The sequence below is a fragment of the Echinops telfairi genome, unplaced genomic scaffold, assembly GCF_000313985.2.
Source record: "Echinops telfairi isolate 266 unplaced genomic scaffold, ASM31398v2 ScPeMD7_7412;HRSCAF=8450, whole genome shotgun sequence".
Classification (NCBI taxonomy): domain Eukaryota; kingdom Metazoa; phylum Chordata; class Mammalia; order Afrosoricida; family Tenrecidae; genus Echinops; species Echinops telfairi.
The window spans coordinates 13,813,889-13,834,189 of NW_022111312.1; the positions used below are offsets into that span (position 1 = coordinate 13,813,889).

The 20,301-nt window shown below is 52.7% G+C and overlaps 1 protein-coding gene across 1 annotated transcript; it reads left to right on the forward strand.

The window, feature by feature from the left end:
* Nucleotides 1-1,178: 1,178 nt before the first annotated feature.
* KMT5A (lysine methyltransferase 5A) lies at nt 1,179-16,641 on the forward strand. The gene is made up of 6 exons (XM_030887463.2): nt 1,179-1,358; nt 5,244-5,463; nt 5,638-5,725; nt 12,709-12,768; nt 15,228-15,418; nt 16,347-16,641. Exons 1-6 carry the CDS (start codon nt 1,241-1,243, stop codon nt 16,555-16,557), a joined length of 888 nt encoding a protein of 295 aa, XP_030743323.1. The 5' UTR covers nt 1,179-1,240; the 3' UTR covers nt 16,558-16,641.
* The last annotated feature ends 3,660 nt before the right edge of the window (nt 16,642-20,301 follow it).

Here is a 20,301-nt window from a genome sequence, read left to right on the forward strand (position 1 = left end):
CTCCCCGCGCCGAACGCCCCGCCAGGCCGCCCGCCGGGACCGGGCCACGAGCACGTGGGCGCCCCCCAGGATCCCCGGCGCCACGGCCCTGCAACTTCCCTTCCTGCTGCCCGTCCACCTTGCTCCGCCACGAGCCTGGCTCTCAGGCCGCGGCGGTATTTGACCTCGGAAAAGTTTCACTGTCTCTCTGCTGTTTCCCTACCTCACAGCCCAGCGCCCCCAGAGGTGGCTTTCCCCCTGGCTGTGCTGGGGCCCTGCCCGTGGCCCTCGGCGAGGCTACTGGGCAGACCTACTGGCTTTCCCAAAGGGCCTGGCATTGTTTCTGGGGACGCCCTCCGCCTGCCTGTGCTTACTCAGAGAGGCCCCACCCCAGAGACTTCCAGTGGCCTGCCACGGAGCAGTTTGCAGTGGGAGCTGCCCAAGTTCCCTGGCTGGAGGCTAATGGCGGATCCCTTAGCGTCCCTTCCCCGTCACTCAGAGAATGCCCCCACCCCCAGTCCTGGGAGGCTTCCTGGAAGACAGGGAGGTGCCTCCCTGCCAGGAGTTGAGAGGGGTGGGCTTGGGCACACGGAAGGCTCAGCCCATCCTGATCAGCCCCAGTGGTTCATGGGATTGGCTGGCCAAGATCTGGCAAGTTTGCTGTTGCACACAGCCCCGCCTGAAGGCGCCTCGCAGTGTTTTGCCCTGGGTCATTGTGGCCACCACGTTGTCAGATGTCCCCTGGCTGTACATTTTTATGTGCAGCTGGTTCTGCTGGTCACGTGGACCCTGAATGAACAGAGATAAGAGACCCAAGATGTGCAGGAGACCTAAGCCCGGGGAATACTGATCTCATTGTTCCCTGGAGCCTGAGGACCGCATTCCTGGCAGTCCAGGTTTCTAAGCCAAACCCATGGCCATCAGGTCCATGCCAGCTCTGTAGGACTGCTTAGAGCTGCCCCTTTGGAAATGCGAGGCTGTAACTCTTTAGGGGAGTGGAAAGCCCTGTCTTTCTCCTGGGAGCAGCTCGTGGTTTCAGACTGCTGGCCTTTTCTGTTAACAGACCAGTACATAACCACTACACCACCAGGGCGCCCAAGTTTCCAGAATGATGTGAATATGTTTCTGTCATTTGTAACGCTCTTTCCACCGTCCCTACCCAGACGGAGTGGGCTTGCTGCGCCCTTCCAGCCTCTTTCAGAATCCACATTTGTCTTTTTAGGAGAACCTGTTTATCGGGCAGTCCAAGATTTACTCCTACATGAGCCCGAACAAGTGCTCTGGAATGCGCTCCCCACTTCAGGAAGAGAACTCAGTGGCACATCATGAAGTCAAATGCCAAGGGAAACCTTTAGCCGGAATCTACCGGAAACGAGACGGTAAGCCACTGCAGGCTGTCCTAACCGAGAACTCAGTGCATGCTGGGTTTAGAGGCCTTTGCTGGCTCTTCACGGTGAATGGGTTCTCGGCCCCATCCAGTCCACCCAGGGGTGCCAAGGGAGCCAGCCCAGGGATTTACGCCAGCTCAGCTCACACACACACACACACACACACACACAGTCACTGTGAGTTACAATCGACTCGAGCAATTGGCTTGATTAGGTATCCCAGGTTCCTTCTGTTTGAGCCATGCTCTCTCGTTGCTCAGAAACAGACCAACGGAGTGTGACTAGCCTTTCCAAGAGTCTGCCTCTCCTGCAAACTTGAGAGGTCGGGCAGGTTGCAGACAGAATGCACCTGACCCACGGTTCAAGAGAAAACTCATGAGCAGCCATCAGCATGGCTCAAAGTGTGGACACCAACATCCCGGGTTCTGCAGAGCCAGGCGATTACGGCTAACATGAACATGATAAAGGAACTCCCATCCTGGTTATGACCTGGTCTTGACCCCATTCTAAAGGGGATCATTCCTCTCACGTGTTCAGTATCCCTCACAGAGCCGGCACGCCCTGGGTTGAGAAACAGTTAAACAGAGCTTGTACACCTATCGAAGATTCTGTCTGGCCCCTGCCACATGAAGTGGAAACTTGCCAGAAACCTTGCTTGACTCCCAGTCTTCCCTGGTGAAGTTGGCAGTTGGGAGGTGACCTTTCCCAGTTCACCTCACTTTCTCAATTACAACTTGCCTTAAAGAAACAGAACCCCTGGCAGCCAGGAGTCCCATGTAAGAAAGCCTTCTATTTTTACATCCATTGACAGAAAGGCAATTGTGATTATTTAGCCCACCTCCAGGGCCAGATCTAAGAACAAGGCTGGGGTGCAGGAGAAGGAATCCCCAAGACCCCAGGGCAAAACTTCAGTCTATCTTCAAAAGACTAGAGTGGAGATCCTACCTCTCCCACTTAAAAAGAGTATGCTTTGAGCAAGTTACCTAGCCCCTGGTGGTGTAAAAAGTTGGAAGTTCAAGGAGAGGCAGAAAGGTATTGGCAGAAAGACTCGATTTCCTTCCCCCCAAAACAAGCAATTAAAAACCTATGAAGTGGAGGGGGGAAAATGAGCTGATACCAAGGGCTCAAGTAGAAAGCAAATGTTTTGAGAATGATGGTGGCTATGTACAATGTACAAATGTGCTTGACACAATGGATGGATGGATGGATTGTGATCAGCCAATAAAATGATTTAAAAAAAGAAAAACCTACGAAACACAGTTGCGCTCAGCAGCAGCAACTGAACAACCACAGGCATGTGTTCTGAGGCTCCCTTCTCTCATCTGTTAGCTGGAAAGGGGTTGGAGTGGCCCTCCCTTGCAGGGTGACTGGGCTCTGAGGTGGCCTGTCACTGGGCCAGCCCTTCTGCATAGGGGCAACCCTTCTTACCTTGGCATCTGCTGCTTGTGGCCTCCATCCTGGCTGCCTGAGGGCTATATGTAAAGGGCACTTGGCCTGGCTTGAAGGGGGCCAGTGTGTGAAAGGTTCCATGTGGTCCTCTGGAGGCTAAGTCAACACCTACACCGATTCGCCAGCTGCTTTAATCTGCCATTGAGTCGAGTCCGACTCCTGGCCTCCCGGATCCAGAGCAGAGCTTCACTCCATAAGGTTTCAGAAGCGTTGACCTTCCAGAAGCAGTTCGCCAGGCCTGTCTTCTGAATGGTCTCTGGGTGGTGGGTTTGAACCTCCGTCCTTTCAACCAGCCATGGATGATGTTGGGCTCCTAGTATTAGTGAATGCCGACAATGAGAATTTCGGGCCAAATGTCGTTTGGCTATAACCCTGAGGGCCAGGTACCTGTGCCTGATTCTCAACCTTCCTGCTGTGGCAGGGACCCAGGCACCGCGTACACATGCCACGGTGGCCTTTCCTCCCTCTGTTTTGAAGTTTCCTTTATTTTTTATATGGGTGGAGATAGAATTCACCTAGTCCAAAGCACCCTCGTTTAAAAGGCACTGCTGCAGAGCGGTCCTCTGTCCACAGAGTGGTGTGACCGTCAGGAAACCCAGCCCCCAGCAGCAGTCACTCCTGGTGCCCCTCGTCCCTTCCGCCCCTGCCAGCCTACTTCCTGCCTCTCTGGATCCGCCCTTTCCGGGTGTTTCATGTCAGTGGAATCGGCTCCTTGCGGATGTTTTGGGCCTGGTCCCTCACGCTGAGGGCCTGCTTTTACGGCTTTCCCCTGCAGCATAGTGCGCTGTCAGCACTCCATTCCTTTTGATCTCTAAATTAGCTTCCCTTGCATGGCTGGACACGTTTTGGGTATCCATCCGGCAGTCTGGATATTTTTTTCCCCTCCACTTTTTGGCTATATAGAATAGTGATGTTGTGAACGTTCCCATGTACGTTTTTTTTTTTGTTTTTTTTTAAACGATGACAGATATTATTATTTCTCTTGGGTACCTGCCTCAGAGCAGAACTGCTGGGTCAAACAGGGACTCTGGCAGAGCACTGGGCTGCTGACCACAAGGCCAGCCATGGAGACTCATCAGCCGCTCCTCGGGAGAACAACTCCTGTAATGATTGTAATGATTCACCTTTGTGGAATCTCCCTGCAGAGGGTTGTTATGAGTCTGAATTGGCCCCGTGGCTGTGAGTTGGGTCTGGGTTTGGCAGGATAATTCTATGGCTAGCCTTTAGTGAGGCTGGAAAATCCTTTACTACAATGGAGACAGCATTTTACATTCCCAGCCACCCATGTAGTACTTGTTTTTAAGGAGCAATGAAAGGGTGAATTATTCACCTACACCGGTGGCTTTGCCATTCTTTTTCTGGGTGCACATCTGAGAACCACCATGGATACTGGGTCTCAGCCATTTACGAGAGGGACCTCTGTTCCTTAGAGGATGAGGTGGGTTCCCTGCTGGGAAAGTGCGTCTGCTGCCTACCTCCTGTCCAGCATCCTAATCAAGCCTCCCCTCCTCTCTAGGAATTAGGCTTCCTCTGGGATCTGCAGGAGCCCCACTGGCATTGTGGCTTAGGCTTTGGGCTAACCACAAAGTCAGCAGCTCAAACCCACCAGCCGCTCCTCGGGAGAAAGATGAGGCTGTCTGCTCCTTTACAGTCTAGGAAACCCTGTGTAGGGTTGCTATGAATTGGAATTGAGTTTGGGTAGCTCTGGCTGGAGCTCTGAGGCCAGAGGGATAGTCTGCCCTGGGGTTCTCTCCTGCTTCAAGACAGAAGCCCAAGCGGCCCCACCTGGTGTCTTGGTCAAAAAAGGTGCTAACTGATCATCAACAGTAAGGGAGTGGGAGAAAAATGTGAAACGAAACACAAAAATATTTTTAAAACGGGTTTACCCATTGGCTAGAGACTGGCGGAACCCTGGAGGCTCTGGCCTTCGGCTTGCCTTGAGGTCCTGAACTAAACTCGGCCTTGGGGCTCCACTTTCGGCCAAGTGATAGCCAGGCATATGAGGCAAGCAGTGACACCAGGGAGGCCTGCACTCCTGAGAGCAACCAACCTTGTGCCACCAGAATGGCCGCTGGGAAGGTAGGAAGGAGCAGGAAAGAAGGCCAAGTAGAAATGAGGAATCCAGGGAGGAAGCATGTTGCTGCACGGGGACACGGATGGCCGGTGTTGGGATCTGCTGAGTGGAAAACCCATTCACTCAGTAAACTGTCACCCAAGTTAAAATAAAAAGCAAAGCCAAAAAAAAATCTCTACAGCCTCTCAGGACAGCCACCATGGGCACCTGGTGAAGTGGTCAGGGGCCACTGCTGCCCCGCAGCACACACCCCGCCTCCGTCTTCTCCAGGCCTGCTTTAGAACGCAGCCAACCGTCCAGCAGGACGGCAGAGGGCCAAGTCAATCCGTGTCCTTCCCACCTTCTGCCTACAGAAAAGAGAAACACTGGGAGTGCCCTCCGGAGCCCCATGAAGTCCGAGGAACAGAAGGTCAAAGACGTCAGGAGAGGCCCACTGGTCCCTTTTCCAAACCAAAAATCTGAAGCAGCAGAACCTCCCAAAACCCCCACCTCGACTGGTGGTTCCACCAACGGAGCCATCACCAAGCCCACCCTGAAAAAGCCCGGCAAGGGCAAACCGACCTCTAGGAAAAAGTAAGTGACCCCTGGAGTCCCCCTGGCCCAGGGCTGGGGCTACAAGGAAGGAGCAGGTATTTGTCAGGGGACAGGAGACGTTGCTTCCTCAGCCTCCTGCTAAGCAGTTGCTGGGCTCGTGGGTGCCTGTCGGGTAGGCCTAAGTATCCATGCTTGTTTCCTTTCCCCCTCCAGAGCTCAAGGAAAAACACAACAGAACCGCAAGCTCACAGACTTCTACCCTGTCCGAAGGAGTTCCAGAAAGAGCCAAGCAGAGCTGCAGGTAGGGCCTGCCCCCTGGTCGGGTCGTATGGTGTTGACTGTTTCTAGTGACTCTTCATTGTGTTTTTGGTGAAACGTGGCACACCAACTCAGGTTCCCATTTAACAATTTCTATGCATGCTGCTATGGAGCGAGCGTGGTGGTGGAGTAGATTAGGTTAGAAGTTCAAGCCCACCAGCTGCTCCTTGGGAGAAAGCTGAGGTCGTCTGCTCCTGGCAGAAATCCTAGGGAGCCGTTCTGTTCTGCCTTATGAGAGGGATTTATTTTCCTAAGAGGCTGAGCTGAGTTCCTTGGTGGCTGAGTTGAATTTGAACCTTATACTTCCTGTTTGGTGATGGGCTAAGTTGTGCTCAGTGTAACCTTATCGTAACCTCACCGTTTCCATCGACCCAATTTCTGTTTGCTTCCTTCCGCCATTGCTGCAGTCATTGTTGACTTCTTGGTTCCCCAAAGATGATTATTTCAAGGGGCACGGTAGTCCTAGGTGAGAACGAGTTATTGTGTTTATTTCATGAGCCTGTCTACCTGGGGCCGAAGGGTGACCTCAGAGTTCCAAGTGTTAAGGAGCATCCGGTGGCTAGTCTCAGAGGTGCCTGCAGTCTCTGTGGGTCCAGTAAGTCTGGCTTCTCTGAAGGCATTTGGGTTTGTATGACCTCTTCCTGCCATTTGTGAAGATCCATCTCTCATGCCCCTGGTCAAAACCCTTGGTCGTGGTGGCCCGACACCTTCCCTGTTCTTCAGTTCTCTGGCCTGGGAAGGCCGTTGTGCATGGGAACTGTCACGTGGCTTTACTTACCGTGGGAGGGGAAGGTGGTGGTCCTGTGGGCGTGTCTGCCCGCACCTGGGTGTGCCCAGCACTTGCCACGTCCTTTTGTCCCTCTGGCCCTGAAGGGTCCCCGTGCGCTTGACCAAGGTCTGTTTGTCAGAGCGTGTTTTTGTGGGAAGTGAAGACGTTCCTGATGGTGGCTTTTCCAGAACTCCTTGGAAGGTCCAGGTGCAGCCTTGGACCAGGGGGTCGTACGTGCTAGAGAGAGGTCCTTCTGATCTCTGGAGGTCTCCGTGCAGTGCGGTGCATCCTGCCCGTGGTGAAGAGCGGGCCTATTCCCGAGTGCTCTGTGCCCCGACTTGTCGGGGGCAGTGTGGGGTCATGGCAACGACGACCTCAGAAACACTGTGAGTTTGGTCCCACACGTGCAATAAAGGGACTGCCGCCGTAAAGTGGGTCATGCTCGGGGTGGGGCGCTTTGGTCTTACTGTTTCCCGGGACCTAGAACTGTGATGGTGGGACAGTCCGAGGTACTGTGAGTGACATACTATGGCCCAGAGACCGGAAGGGGCCACACCCTGTTGGAAAAAATGGCACCGAGATGTGCTTTCTCCTCGAAGAGCAATCACATGAGGCGTGTCCTTAAACGCTTTAATGCAGGTTAACCGCTTACGTGCCAAATCGTTCTTCCTGTCACCTTTGCTTCCCTGGTGGTGTCACGGCCCCCCCAGGGCTCATCTGCCTTGTATCCCACCCAGCTCCCATCCCTAGGGACAAGGGAGGACGGGAAAATGCCAGTGGGCAGGTGGGCCGGACTCTGTTGGCCTCGCCCTCCTGTGTTTGCCAAGAGGCTGAGTGATGCAATAGGTGCTCTTGGGTGCCAGGAGGTGTGGTGTTCAAACTAGTGGGGGGAGGTGGCCTGGCCCTGCGGGACGTGGCTGCCTCCCCTTGCCCCCCACGATGGTAGAGTCTTTTATGTTAACCCCTTTGCTCCCTAAGCTGCTTTGGGAGCAGTTCTAATGATTGCCTCCCCAACAAAAAGATGGGCTGGGGGTCGGGGAGGGAATTCCGGCTTCTCAAGCATTTCAGCCCTCACATAGCCTCCTTCCAGTATCTATTTGAAGCCTGCTGGTGGTTTGGTGTGATATTCTCTCCCTCCACCCCCACCCTATCCCCATGAGGCTTCATTTTAAAAAAACGCGAACAGAAAAGCCATCCTCCCCCTACCCGGGAGAGAAGCTTGGCTTGATTTGCCCAGAAAGGCCGTGTCTTTTGGCCCAGAATGCGTTGTTATGAAAGCTTTGCCCGCAGTAGGCGGTTGTGCCGGGTCATCCTGACGGCAGCACTGCAGAAGGGCGAGGCCCACGCTCAGCCGCAGAGCCCAGGAAGCCCCACGGTGGGGTGGGCCCTGTGGTGTCCACCCAGGGAGTCAGCCCAAGTGGGCTTGGGGAGGGTGGCTGTGGGGTTCAAGGCCCGGGTGGCTTTCAAATAAAAAACAAGACCTTGTCTGTGGGGACGCGAGAGAGGAGGGCTGCAGTGGGGAGGATGCCCACGCTCGCTCCCCCCAAGCTGGGTCTGCAGACTTACAGTCTCCCAGCACTTGGACACCGGGCGTGACCGGGGAGCAGGCAGTTCCCCTCACCCTGTTTGGACTCTGCTGAGAGACTATTTGACTAGGGGTTTGGCTGGGTGATGAGGGGGGATTATTGGTCAGGGAGATCAGGAAGTTGGTTGGTCAGGGTAGTGAGGGGATCATTGGTCAGGGAGCTGATTCTCCTGTCTGCCCTGGGTGTTAGGGCGTGCCCTCTGGACACATCTGCAGGGGAAATTCAGTGCTGCCCTGACTGCCCTTCTGAGCTGGCAGGAATGGGCTAGGGGCCAAGTGGGAACAGGACACAACAGAAGGGTGTGGGTAGCCAGGGGTGGCACGACATGACCAGCTTTTTTGCAGACTGGGCAATAAGTCTGAGGGCAGGGTGGTATGATCGAGGCTTTGGAGAGGCGCACCTATGGGTCTGGCTGCAGCCCAGCCCAGGGTAGCGTGCCCGTCTGGGGCCCTGTCCTAGCTTCTTCATTCCCTACCCACATAGGCCCCCGTCCCTCCTGAGTGCAGACCCTGCTGCCTCCTGACCACTCTGTGGGCTGCTGGCTGAATTCTCCTGCCACCAGAGCCCCAGTTTCCCGAATGAAATCCAAGTCGTTTGGCTCTGCTTTCTGGGCCACCTGGCCTGGTGCTCAGCCCAGCCTGGGCACAGGAGGCACCGCGGGGCAGTTCCCACCTGCAGACCTGCGCCTGTACACTCTCTCCCGGCCCACCTGCTTCTCCAAGCCACCCTGCAGTGAGCCACGGCCACGCCTTGTTTTGTTGCGCCTCCGCAGTTGCTGCCCGTTTGCCAGTGGAAGGTTGGGGCCACCCTGCCGCCAGCAGGTCTGTCCTGGCGCCGTTTTCCCACATGGTGTGCTTGCCTCCTTGCCCCTCTGTGCCATGTGGTCGTTCACTCTCCTGCCAACCCCCAGGTGTTTCTGTCGCACTGCTGCATGCTTCGTCACTACAGCTGAGGGGCAGCATCACTTCTCTCTGCGCCATGGAACCCCCCAAAATGTACCTTGCTTGAGGGTGGTATAGTTGGCATATTGCCGTGGTCTGGAAGCGATCGCCTGCTTCCAGGTGTGGGTTTCTGTGTGCAGTGGTTGTGGCTTCCAGAGGCTCACTTTGTGCCACACACTATTCTAGGCCAGGCGGGCCAACTAGGAGCAAGATCACACCAGGAACTCACATTCATTCCAGGGGCCAAGATTTACAATGGGGGATGGTCCAGCCAAGGTCGGCGCTCTGTTCATTGATTAAAAATGGGGCAGCCAGATAGGCCAGACTAAGGCTCAGTTGGACTCAGTGGTCAGAGAACATCTCTGTGGAGGTGGCGTGGAAGTCGAGCCCTGGTGGTGGTTCGGGTTAACCACGGGTGGGTGGTTCTCAAGCCCACCAGCCTGCAGGGTTGGAACTGACTCTGACACTGGGTTTGGGTTTAGGGCAGAGTAGAAGCTAGCCGTGCACCTGGTTGGGGGAAGGGCATTACCCGGCATGGTGATGGCCTGTGCAGAGGTCCTGAGACAGAAATAAACTTGGTCTTTGAATGAGCCAGCACTCGTTACTGGAGTGTGTGAGGCAAAGGGTGAGGGGTGGGAAGTGAGGCAGGCAAGATGGGGCCTGCCCTCTGCAGACTCTCCCAGGCCACCCTTGGAGTTTGGATTTTATCCCCGTGGCCGTGGGACTTCTTAAATGAACTCTGTATCTTGTAGTAATTGCAGTTACAGAAAGGTTGCCAAGGCCACCCAGACAGCTACTGCAGCCCTCTCAACAGCGTCCGTCATTGTTGACAATCATACATTATTGTCATGGTTCTTTTGCCACAAGCAGGGCACTAGCTTTGCCCCCTTACTATCCAGTAAACTCACCAGAAGTGCCCCCTCTGGCTCCTGGGTGGAGACCAGACAGAAGGGTGGCCAGTGGAAGCTAAGTGACCGCCGAGGTGGCTACTGTAGGTGTTGAGCAAGAGCAGGCTGGCCCGGCTGGTGGGCAGCAGTGGGGCTGGAGAAGAGCAGCTGGCTTGGGGGCAAAAACAATGACCTGTTTTGTGGCTGTCTCCCTACGGTATAAAAACCTGTCCTGGAGGTCCCAGGGACCTGGTCCTGCCTACCTTTGTCCTCACAGCACCTATAGCAGTGCTCAGCTCCTTGTAGGTGTCCACAGATAGGTGACCAGAGAAGTCTGGAGTGCACAGGCTGGTTTTGATTTCTGGGGTGACGTTGTTTTGGTCCCCTGTGGAGAGGACTATGCTGGGGAGCTGTGTTGGTTTGGGGCTAAAGTTATCCCCTTTTGCTCTCTAGAAATCTCCTGTACTCCCCACTGAGCAGTGGGACTGGGCTCAGGAATGAGGGGGTGGCTTGAAGGACAGTAAGATTGGGGATGCCCACTCCATCCAGACCTGCCATGCAGGGCTAAGCTGCCTCTTCCAGATAGATGGCCCTCTGTCTATAGTAACTGCTCCTGTGATTGGCCCTCCATCTGTAGTAACTGATCCCATGGACGGCCCTCCGTCTATAGTAACTGCTCCCATGAACGGCCCTTATCTATAGTAACTGCTCACGTGGACGACCCTCCATCTATAGTAACTGCTCCCGTGGAAGGCCTCCGTCTATAGTAACTGCTCTCGTGGACGGCCCTCCATCTATAGTAACTGCTCCCATGGACGGCTCTCCGTCTATAGTAACTGCTCCTGTGGACGGCCCTCATCTATAGTAACTGCTCACGTGGACGACCCTCCGTCTATAGTAACTGCTTCCGTGGACAGCCCTCCGTCTATAGTAACTGCTTCCGTGGACGGCCCTCCGTCTATAGTAACTGCTCCCGTGGACGGCCCTCCGTCTATAGTAACTGCTCCCGTGGACGGCCCTCCGTCTATAGTAACTGCTCCCGTGGACGGCCCTCCATCTATAGTAACTGCTATCGTGGATGGCCCTCTGTCTATAGTAACTGCTCCTATAGACAGTCCTCCATCTATAGTAACTGCCCCCGTGGACGGCCCATCTATAGTAACTGCTCATGTGGATGACTCTCCATCTATAGTAACTGCTCCTGTGGATGGCCCTCATCTATAGTAACTGCTCACGTGGACGACCCTCCGTCTATAGTAACTTCCCGTGGACGGCCCTAATCTATAATAACTGCTCCCATGGACGGCCCTCCGTCTATAATAACTGATATCGTGGATGGCCCTCCGTCTATAGTAACTGCTCTGGTGGACGGCTCTCCATCTACAGCAAACTCAATTAAAACACGGGCCACGTCACATTTACGTTTTGTTAAATTTCTATCTTGAAGTGAAGAGTCAGGAATATGGATAGGATAATTAAAGCACTGTATAATTGCTTTTACTTAAACATTTATTTTATTTAATGTATTAATAAAACTACAGTTATTATTTTTTACCCGAAACTTCCAGTGCTTTCCTCCTACTAGTTTTCACTTACCTCTTACACTGTGACCGGAAACTATAACAAAGTAATTAATGAAAAACACAATATGTTGGACAGCTGACAAACATGATGCACAATGGTAATGGCTTCCCTCTAAAAATGCTAACTAGCGCTGCCACTAGGTATGATTCAAAACAGCATAACCCAGAGTGCTCTTTTTAACCTTTTCACTATGGGGATCTGTTTGCATTACGTGACACTGAGAGTGGCAGACATCGCTTCCAAGGGTCGCCGGAACTGAGTCAGTGCGTTTGTACACGTCCACAGGCCCCCAAGAAAGGCACTGGGCTACATATATACTTGTCTTAAGTAGTTAAAGGGTTAATGAGGGAATTGTGTGTACAGTATTGCCTCGATCTCCCCTAAGCGCTATTTTCTTCATAACAATTTTTTCTATATTCATTTTATTTCAGAGCATCATGGGCCACAAAAAATTATCTCAGGGGCCACATGCGTCCCACGGGCTGCCAGTTTGACACCCGATCTATAGTAACTGTTCCTATGCATGGCCCTCCATCTACTATAGAAGTTTCTCAACCTTCCTAAGACCGCGACCCTTTCATACAGTTCCTCATGTGGTGGTGACCACCCCCCCAACCATAAAATTATTTTCATTGCTACTTCATCGCTGTCATTTTGCTACTGTGATAAATCGGGCAACCCCTGTGAAAGGGCTGTTTGACCCCCAAAGGGCTTGTGACCCACAGGTTGATAACCGCTGATCCTATGGACTACCTTCCATCTAGAGCAGTGGTTCTCAACCTTCCTAATGCCGAGACCCTTTAATACAGTTCCTCGTGTTGTGGTGATCCCGTATGTGGGCGGACCTGCCTGGAGATGGATGCAGGAGCGGTGTCTCGTTTCCTAAGGCCATCGGAAATATTGTCTTGGGCGACCCCTGTGAAAGGGTCGTTCGACCCCCAGGTTGAGAACCGCTGATCTATAGTAACTGCTCCTTGCAGGCAGAGCAAGGAATCCTTGGCAGCTGGCCTGTGGGAACCACGGGGGCTCTGGTGCCCCATCTGGGACAACCTCTCCTCAGCCCCAACCCATTCAGTGCCAAGTCAACCTCCCAAACAGAACATACCCGTGAACCAGGGTCTGTCGCCAGGCCCCCGCAGCATCCCTGTGCGCCTCGGCGAGAATGCTGACACTTTCCCCTATGCTTGCCCTCCCCACAGTCTGAAGAGAGGAGGAGAATCGATGAGCTGATTGAAAGTGGAAAGGAAGAAGGGATGAAGGTAAGGGGCCACAGGTGCCTGCTGCATTTTGAGTGAAGGCTTCAAGTTAAGCCCTTCCATGGCTTTGACTCTTCAGTGGCTGCTGACTTGTCTGGGATAAGGGGACCAAATACTAATGAAGAAAACATAAACGGACATATTGTATGAGAATATTACCCTGTGGGACAGCTTTTTTAAGACTATGGTACAATATAGGTCACGTAAAATGTATCCTTTAAACCAATAAAATGCGCAGTTCTGTGGTACTGAGCAGGTAACACAGTGTTTCCCCACTGTAGTTGCAGAACCTCTGGCCCCAGCTCTCCCGCCAATCTGTTTACAGATTTGCCTATTTTGGACATTTTCTGTAAATAGAATCCCGTAATACGGGGCGCCTCGTGTGTCCGGCATCTCGCATCCAGCAAGACGCTGGAGGAAACCTTTAAAACAACCCGTTATTACGTTTTTCCTAAATTATGTTTTCCTTGGCAACAGCAGCGTCCAAGACGCTTGTGTTTCTCTTTGAGTCCATCAGACGCATCGGGGTGGTGGGTGAGAGGCGTGCTTCCCCACGGGAGTCATTCTCCTCGTGGGAATTCGATGAGGAACACCCACACCCCCAGGTCAGAAAGCTTCCGTTTTTGTTTTTGTCTCTTAACTTTTATTTTAAGGTTAATGTGCTCCTGGGCCTTAAGTTTGTGCTTCTTCCATTTCTTCTGGGGTGTCTTTCTCCTCCGTGCAGCCTCCTCTTCTGCTTTATGAACCATGTGTTTCTTCTCAGTCAGGGTCATTTCGGTGTGGGCTGGGGGACTCATCGATGGGCTGATCCGCCCGCGAGCTCTGTAGGTCCAGCGGCCGTCGTGGGGGCTTTGTTTACTTGGTTGTGTTCAGTGACCAGAGAATCCAGATCTAAACCCTGAAGTTCAACATGACTGCAATTTTAACCTTGTGCAGCAAAAATTCACTCTTTTTGGGCCACCAGCCCTGGGTCCAACCCACTGTTGGTTTGGCCTGGGCACACCTACCAACGCCACCATGGTAACGTCGGAAGGGCGCACACTGCTTCTGCAGAGTGCCGTCTTTCAAATATTTGACTGCCTTCCGGACAGGCATACCGTTGATGGCCTGGGCAGTTTCACAAAGGTCCTTAAAATTGCCCTGAAGATTCCACCCTCCTGATTCGCATGATTTTGCGGGGTTTTCTCGGTCAAGTGAATAACGAGTCATTTTGGCAGATCAGCTCAGGTCGCTACGGGAAGAGGGGGAAGAGGAAGAGCGGTGGATCCTGGGAGAGTTCATGGTCACCAGAAAGCTTCAGTTTCTAAACCCCATCTAGCGTCAACCACGCTGGCAGCCCCAGTCCAACCTCATGTATTACAAAGTGAGGAAAACACAAGGAGCCTGGATGCGCTTTGGGCCACTAGCTGCAAGGTCAGTGGCTCAAACCCACCAGCCGCTCCACAGGAGACAGATGAGTCTCTGCCCCGGAAAACCCCTACACAGAGGGGCCAGAGACGGAATGGACTCCAGGCAGTGAGCTGAGTTTTTGGCTTTGTGGAGAAACAGGAGGATAGGATAGTACGGGGCGATTCGGAACACTGGGTCCTGAGATCAGGTATGATCAGGCCTTGGAGATAGAACACCTGCTTGGAGCCTGGCCACCGAGATCAACCAAAATCTGAGTAAAGAGAGGCACGGGTATTTTTTGGTTGCCATAGGCCTTCCCTTTGTGGAAACACGTGGTGTTTGCAGAGCACAGTGAGCTGGTAGGCTTGTACATGGATTTCAGTCCCCGCCATGCCACTGCCCCATGTGGCTTTGGGCACTTGGTTTTGCCTCTCTAAGCCTTGGTCTCATCTGCAAAATGGGTCCTTCTGTACTACAAAGTTGTTTGTCGAGGATCCGGTGTGATCGATGCTTTGCAGGATATTTTTATTATTGATTGATTATCACCAATTAATTGAGAAAAGAACAATCTTTTCAATACATGGTCTTGGCACAATTGACTATTGGATGCAAAAAGATATAAACTTAGGAGCAGCTATCAACGGGGCTCAAGAAGAAAGATAATGTTTTGAAATTGTAGATGGTAATATCTGTACATATCTGCTTAATATAATGAATGTATGAACTGCTAAAATATGTAAGAGACCCCAATAAAATGGTTTATTAAAATAAAAAAAGAAAGAAAAATGATATACTTAGGCCCTCATCATGTCACCCACAATAGGCTTTTAGGAGAAAATAATCAAGACTGTGGGTGTGCAAAGATTTCTTTGATGGGGAGCTCTTTAGGGGCACGCTTGAAGGTGGACTGTGGTGATGGCTGCACCTCACTGCATACCTGACAGAGCCTGCTGAGCTGTACTCTGAGAGAGTGGGTTTTCTCCACACTCAAGTACGCCCCAGGCATGCACGCCGGCAGTGCAACCTGTGTGCTGGCCTTTGGCACCAGCCCCCCTCTCATCCTCTCTTGACAGATTGACCACATCGATGGCAAAGGCCGGGGGGTGATTGCCACCAAGCAGTTCCTGAGGGGCGAGTTTGTGGTGGAGTACCACGGGGACCTCATCGAGATCACCGATGCCAAGAAGCGGGAGGCTGTGTACGCACAGGACCCCTCCACGGGCTGCTACATGTACTATTTCCAGTATCTGAGCAAAACCTACTGGTAAGTCTGCTCACGCCATATAGAGGCTCTTCCCACCCCAGGCAGACGTCGCAGCCTGAGAGCATCCTCGCTTAGATTTTATTCCGTGTCCGCGGTGTGTCCCAGTCTTAATAGTTGGGATTCGAGCTGGCTTGGCCTATCCCTCCTCAGGGCACTTGGCTCGAGCCACTCAGGAGGTCTCCAGCCAGAGGGAGGCTAAGTTTGTTCCTCTATTTATTCTGTAACACTTGATCGCTGCCACAGGGGTGGGGGGATGCAGGCAGTTACTGTGCTCAGCAGCCTGACCACCACAAGGCTGGCAGTCAGTTCACCAGAGGGGCCTTGGAAGAAAGGCCTGGCAATCAACGTCTTGGGGGAAACCAGCCCCTGACACCCTGGTGAGCACAGTTCTACTCTGACGCTCCCGGGCTCAGTGAGCCCTTATCCACATGATGGCAACTGTGTTCTGGGGTTTTTGGTTTGATTTTTAATGTAACTCCATAATGAACCCCTGGTGCACTCCTTCCTCTGACCAGAACACCCCATCTAGAACCCCTCTCGGCTTATACCCCTAAAACCCACTGCCCTCTGGTTCAATTCTTACAGTGCCCTTATCTAGTGTTAATGAGATTGTCCGTCTTTAAGGGAGCAAACAGCCTTTTCTCCCTCCTGAGGAGCAACTCATGGGCATGGGCTCGAACCACCGTGTACTTACAGTTAGCGGCCCACCGCCTAACCCACTGGTGGTGCTCATAGAAATGACTTCCCCACCTTTTTTTGGGGGGGGCGGGGGCGGGGGGACTATTGTTGGTTTGAGAATGAAACCACCCTCCGGAAAACAGGGACATAAGTCGACGTTGCACTAAACGCCACAGCACAGAGGACGCCTGCCCCCACGGGCCCTTTTGCTGGTGTAACCCTCTTTGGTCCTGTGCCCCTGCCCTCGCAGCGTGGATGCCACCCGTGAGACAGACCGTCTGGGACGACTCATCAACCACAGCAAGTGTGGGAACTGCCAGACGAAGCTGCACGACATTGACGGCGTGCCGCACCTCATCCTGGTGGCCGCGCGGGACATCGCCGTGGGCGAGGAGCTGCTGTACGACTACGGGGACCGCAGCAAGGCCTCCATCGAGGCCTACCCGTGGCTGAAGCATTAACCCTCCCGCCCCTCGCTGGACAAAGTGCCCTCAAAGGGAGTCGGGGTTCTTTTGGGGGTTCTTATTTTTTTGGCTCCCCTTTTTTTTTTTCCTTTTTACACACTTAAATCTTAGTGGATGACTAAAGATGTTTTTAAATATATATATATATCTATTAAGATGCCTTTTCACTGTAGTATTTAAATAATCTGTCACAGGTTTCCAAGGTGGGCTTGCACAGATAGCCTTATATTACCAAAACTTTCATATCCGCGTTGTTTTTTGTACCTTTTTTGCATACAAGCCGAGCGTTTGTGCTTCCCGTGCACGCGGTCCCAGACCCCGCACAGGTTTTAGCAGAAAGAGGCAAACACGGACTATGGAGAGCCGAGAGGTTCCGCCCGCCTCCGACTGACGAGCCAGGACTCCGCCCCTCCCGGAAGCCCCGCCCCCGACGGCAGGTGGACGCAGGACGCCGACTCCGCCCCCGCACGCACGGACGCCGGACGTCTCCAAGCTCTTGCTCTGCCTGCGCGCTGAAGTGTATGAATATTTTTGGAGAAGGTTTTGCAGTAAGCTAGTCTTCCCCTCTGCTTTCTTGAAAGCTTACTGCGCCCCCGGCGTCCGCCGGCGGGTATTGACTCTTCCATAGGCTGCCGCTTTTTTCCTTTTTTTGGCACCTCGAAGCAAATCAGGGCAGGTCATCAGACTGGACACGACATGGGCCCAGGGAGGGCAGGAGAGGCGCTCTCCGCCTCCCACCCCACCCCACCCCCGCCAGGGCAGGTTTCCAGAAACTGGGTTTAACTCTTTATAGAAATGTGAACACTGAATTTATTTTAAAGAAAAAAAGATGAAGAAGAAAAATCATTAAAAAAAAAAAAAAAAGACAAGGGGGGCCGAAACACCACGGAAAACAACTTATATGTACATAGATCTTGAAATGAGTGAAATTGCAGCTTGTGGGGGTGGGGGGATTGGGGATTTTATTTGGGGAGGTTAGGAAAGATTTGAGATGGTACTCTAATCAAAAATAAACTTTTGTAGTGGGCCCTGGAATGACTTCCCTGCCCCACCCCCTTCCCTTCCCACCTGATTGTGTTGGGTGGAAAGGTCCAGACCTGTTGCTGAAGCCTTGCGTGTGGCAGACCACCCGGTGGCCTTCCTGTGTAGCAGCAGCCATCAACTGACAGGTGAATCTACTAGTCTGGATGTATGGGGCCCACCCTATGACCACCTCTCCCAGCCTCAGGCAGGGTGCCAGGTGCCACGGGGCAGCGGGCTGGGCTTCCTGTGGAAGCAGGCAAAAAGTCTTCACCTTGACTGGCTTAAAGATAGGAGGAGCAGTTGCCTCGCTCCCCACCCCCAAAACTGGTTCTCACTGTTGATCTTCAATCCAGGGGGATGGGTTCCAGAGCTGTGACCTGGGGTCCCCTGCCCACTCTGGTCCCAGGTAAATGTGAATGGAGACAGGTGTGAGAGCCTGTCCTCCTTGATTCCCCCCAGGCCTCATGATGGTGCTACCTAAGAAAGTCTTCCCGCCCCGCCTAGCGGTCAAGTCAGTTAGGATTCCCACAGCAGCGTGTAGGTGTGAGATGAAATGTCTTGGATATACCTGTTTGTGGCTTAACTCTGTATTTAAAGGAAAAGACATAAACTTGAAAGTGATTTGTCATCATCAGCCCAAAACAAACATGAAATTAAAATATTTATTGCCAGGCAAGGCCCCGTGTCTTTCTGTTCTTACAGGGTGGGTGTCGAGGAAAGTGGGTAGGTTTTCTGTTGGGTGTATTTTATGGTAGGGTCACATTGAACTGTGAGTCTTAAGTTCATGTGCCGGTACGCCTTCCTAATTCACCGCCATCAGTTCTGACTCAGCAACCATTTAAGGCAGGAGAATTGCCCCCCACAGGGTTCCAGTCTTCATGGGAGCAGACTAAACTCGCTGCCCTCAAGGGCAACCCAGTAGATCTGGGTAGAATTGCCCCTGTGGGCTCCTGAGACGAATTCTTTACTGGAGTAGAAAGCCTCATCTTTCTCCTAAAGAGTGGCTGGTGGTTTCAAACTGCTGATCTTGCAGTTGGCAACCCAATGTGTAACCACTATACCACTAAGGCTCCTTCTCTGTTGGCAGCCAAGTGCTTTAAGTATACACCAGGACCCCTCCCTCATAGCCTCCTTGGGGACCAGAAAAGCATACTGCTTTGATTTAAAGCAGTGGTTCTCAACCTGTGGGTCGTGACCCCTTTGGGGGATTCACCCGATTCATAACAGTAGCAAAATTACAGTGATGAAGTAGCAAGGAGAATCATTTTATGGTTGGGGGGGGGAGGGTGTCACCGCAACATGAACTTGTATTAAAGGGTCGTGGCATTAGGAAGGTTGAGAACCACTGATTTAAAGTGCTCCTTGGTTGGTTCATCCGTGGAATGGGGGTAGGGGGGTTGGTCTTCCAATGGCTGTTAGGATAAGTTTCAGCTGCTGTTATCTGGAGGGACCAGTCCCTGGAAAAGAACATCATGCTCGGTCAAGTAGAGGGGCAGCAGAAAGGAGGAAAACCCTCAAGGGGCTGTGGAGGGCCACGGGTTGGCTCAGCAGTGGACTCTAGAGAAACAGTTTAGGAGGCCGCCACAGGCCTGGCAGTGCTTCCTTTTATACGCAGCGTTGCTATGAGAGTGAACCAACGGGAACTCCACCACCACCACCCATCATGGTTACAGGGTTCTCAAGGGCTACGGGGTGAGTGGGGTGGATGTCCTGTGTGTCAGCGGGTTAGAGGCCTCAGCCCAAAGGCGCTGCCCAAGGGTGTTCTAGGCCAGACTTGTCAAGCCTGCTAAGCTTTCTCGGCAGTAAATTAGAACCTGGATTGTTGGATTGTGTTGTTTGTACCTGGGCTCAAGTCTTGTTTCAACCAGTTTCTAGCAGGGATGGGGGGAGGGGGGGAGCTAGAAAGCCCCTTATGCATTAGATTCCTTGTGTGTACAACGTTAACGGGAATATCGCCCACCTCGGGGTTGTGTGTGAGGCAGTGTGTGGAAGTGCTTATACTGGCATTCGGTGGGGCAGACAGGAAGCATTGTCCTGATTACCGTTGCTCCCCGTATAACCCACCACGTGCACACCATGCCCACCCAGAAAGCCTGTAGAGCCTGCTCTGGGAAATAATGCATAAGGGGACTACACAGTTGGCAGAAATAGACAAGGGGACCTCAGAAAGTTTGTGGGAAATTCTCAGGATGTTTTCATTCCATTTCTCCATGAACTTTGTGTAAGATGCACGGTGGCATGATCATTAATCTGAGCCAGGCCTGTTGTTGGCACAGTGGTCTGTCACCTCATTGCCACGTGGCTTCGTGGCAGGCACTGGAACCTTTCTGAGCCTTGGTTGCTGAGGTCTATGAACTGGAGATTAGTACCAATCCCCATACCCGCTGTGTTGCTCCAAAGAACAAATGAAATCCATGGAGCAGGCATAGAACATTCCAGAAGCTGTTACTAAGAAGCCTCCAGAATGTGTTCAGCATCTCATTAGCTCCTCTGCAGAACGCAGAGCCGCCCGCTCACTCAGCCTGTTTCCGAGACTCCTAGAAGACCAGTCCCCCCTATCTTACCACCTCCGAAATCAAGAGGCGTCTTCCTGTCGATGGTGTCCTTAAAGTTCTGACTGCCAGCACTTTTCCCCCTTGCAAAAGCAGTGGGCCCACTGGAATATGGTGTGGACTTAACAAGAGCATCTGTCAACTGCCAGAGACAATTCCAAAGCAA

Excerpts from the sequence above, each read along its gene's own strand:
- KMT5A (XM_030887463.2), top strand. The coding sequence starts at position 1,241 with ATGAGCCCGAACAAGTGCTCTGGAATGCGCTCCCCACTTCAGGAAGAG. Across the intron at positions 5,726-12,708 it reads AGAGCCAAGCAGAGCTGCAG|TCTGAAGAGAGGAGGAGAAT; the intron begins GTAGGGCCTGCC and ends CCCTCCCCACAG. Across the intron at positions 12,769-15,227 it reads GAAAGGAAGAAGGGATGAAG|ATTGACCACATCGATGGCAA; the intron begins GTAAGGGGCCAC and ends CTCTCTTGACAG.